This window comes from Carex rostrata, chromosome 33 (assembly GCF_964058835.1).
Source record: "Carex rostrata chromosome 33, lpCarRost1.2, whole genome shotgun sequence".
Lineage (NCBI taxonomy): Eukaryota > Viridiplantae > Streptophyta > Magnoliopsida > Poales > Cyperaceae > Carex > Carex rostrata.
The window spans coordinates 5293336-5295139 of record NC_135950.1 but is presented as its reverse complement, the minus strand read 5'-3'; the positions used below and the strand labels follow the sequence as shown (position 1 = coordinate 5295139).

At 32.3% G+C, this 1804-nt stretch overlaps 1 protein-coding gene across 1 annotated transcript; it reads left to right on the top strand.

The window, feature by feature from the left end:
- Positions 1 to 634: 634 nt before the first annotated feature.
- On the top strand, positions 635 to 1365 carry LOC144548626 (uncharacterized). The gene has a single exon (XM_078297334.1). The coding sequence runs from the start codon at positions 667 to 669 to the stop codon at positions 1246 to 1248; it is 582 nt and encodes a 193-aa protein (XP_078153460.1). The 5' UTR covers positions 635 to 666; the 3' UTR covers positions 1249 to 1365.
- The last annotated feature ends 439 nt before the right edge of the window (positions 1366 to 1804 follow it).

Below are 1804 nucleotides of genomic sequence, written 5' to 3'. Positions count from 1 at the left end.
TATATTAGGATATATATATATATATATATATATATATATATATATATATATATATATAAGCCGTAGCAGGACCCCCTAATAGATCATAGGGTGTTATACCGCGAGACTGGATAATATATTGCTAAATTTAATTAAAAACTCTCAAATATCAATAGAAAAATCTAAGTACCAATAAATTGCTTAGGATTGAATTAATTAAACAAGTATATATTATATATGGTCCAGATTTATTTGTCTGAAAAATAATGATTATAAATTGTTAGTGGCCCATATATATATATATATATATATATATATATATATATATATATATATATATATATATATATATATATATATATATAGTTAGTGGCCTCAAACATTAATTAGTACATTATAAATTGTAACATTTTGATAAATATATATCTTTGCTAGCAGATACAGAAGTGAAGTATATATTATTTTCTGTAATGGTCCACAAATTTACTATGAATCCAAGTATACATAGTTATCACACGATCAAATTAATATCTAATCGCTCATATAGAACCTTACTTAGCTAAACCCAAGACGTCCACATCACATATCCACTAAAGTCTAAACCACCTTTATGAGTCTATATATACATCGCGTATATATATATTTTCCTTAATTAACCCTAAAGCTCCTACGAACAAACAAATAGTTATGATCAAGCTTCCACCTTTCTCTCAAATATCAAAGCTAGTACTTCTTCTCATCTTTGCTCTCCTAACACTTCTCATCCCCACATCTCTAAGACATCCTTACCTCTATTTCCTCTTCAATATCCTTGTCGTAGCACTCGGTATCGAGTCGGGCTTGCTCAAGGCAATCACATCCACTAATGATGAGAAACAACCTAATTTCACAACTCACATCATCCCTCCATATCTTCATCCTAGCAATATCCATCACGGTACACGTCATGTTATGAAAAAAACACAGAGCATAGCAGCTATTGCTAGCCAAGCACTCGTAAAACCTATCGAGAAGGGGAAAGTAGTGGAGATTACATTCGGCGGAATCGTACGGGTTAATAAAAAGCTGAAGAAGTGCGCATCAAGGCCGAGCATATTCTTCATAGGAGGATCAGAAAGTGAACAGGAATATTGTAAAAAAGAGAGCAAGAAGGAAGAAGAATGGATGGAGGCAGAGGAGATGACAAAGCAAGAGTTGTTTGCGAAAACCGAGCAGTTCATCGGGAACTTTTACCTACAATCGAAGATGCAGCGCGATCAGAAATCATGAAAGAAAATTCATGCATGGGTTTTATCATAGATAAGCCTTTTTAGTAGTTTCTGCAATTTTATGTATATATTCGAAGGTAATGTAAATAAGAAAATCAGAGGGGTCTTTTGTTCAATTGATCTATATATTAAATCTTTAAAATATGAACTTAGCGCGCCTGCATGCTTCCTGATCGATTTTCTCTTTCTTTTTTACACATCTACAAACAACTCCATATATATTGCAAATATTTCAAGAAGAGTACTGATCAAATGTTCTTAGCAAATTATAAATGAAGCAAAAACAACTCCATATGACAAATCAAACATATAAAATATAGGAAGCAGCCAATAATCCTCCAACTCCAGTCCCTCAAAAATCTCCGGATATTTTCATAAATCCTATAAACTAATAGAGCAAAATCAGTAAACTTCAATACTAAATCCTGTAAACTAACTCAATGAATCTTGTCAACATACATACCTCATTTTTGTGTGGTCTCCAATAACTTTCACTTTAATCTCCACTTTAACCTCCACTTTACCAACTTTAACCGCTTTGACTGAGACTTTTGACC

Bases quoted from the DNA above. Each gene is read 5' to 3' on its own strand.
- LOC144548626 (XM_078297334.1), top strand. From the start codon at position 667: ATGATCAAGCTTCCACCTTTCTCTCAAATATCAAAGCTAGTACTTCTT.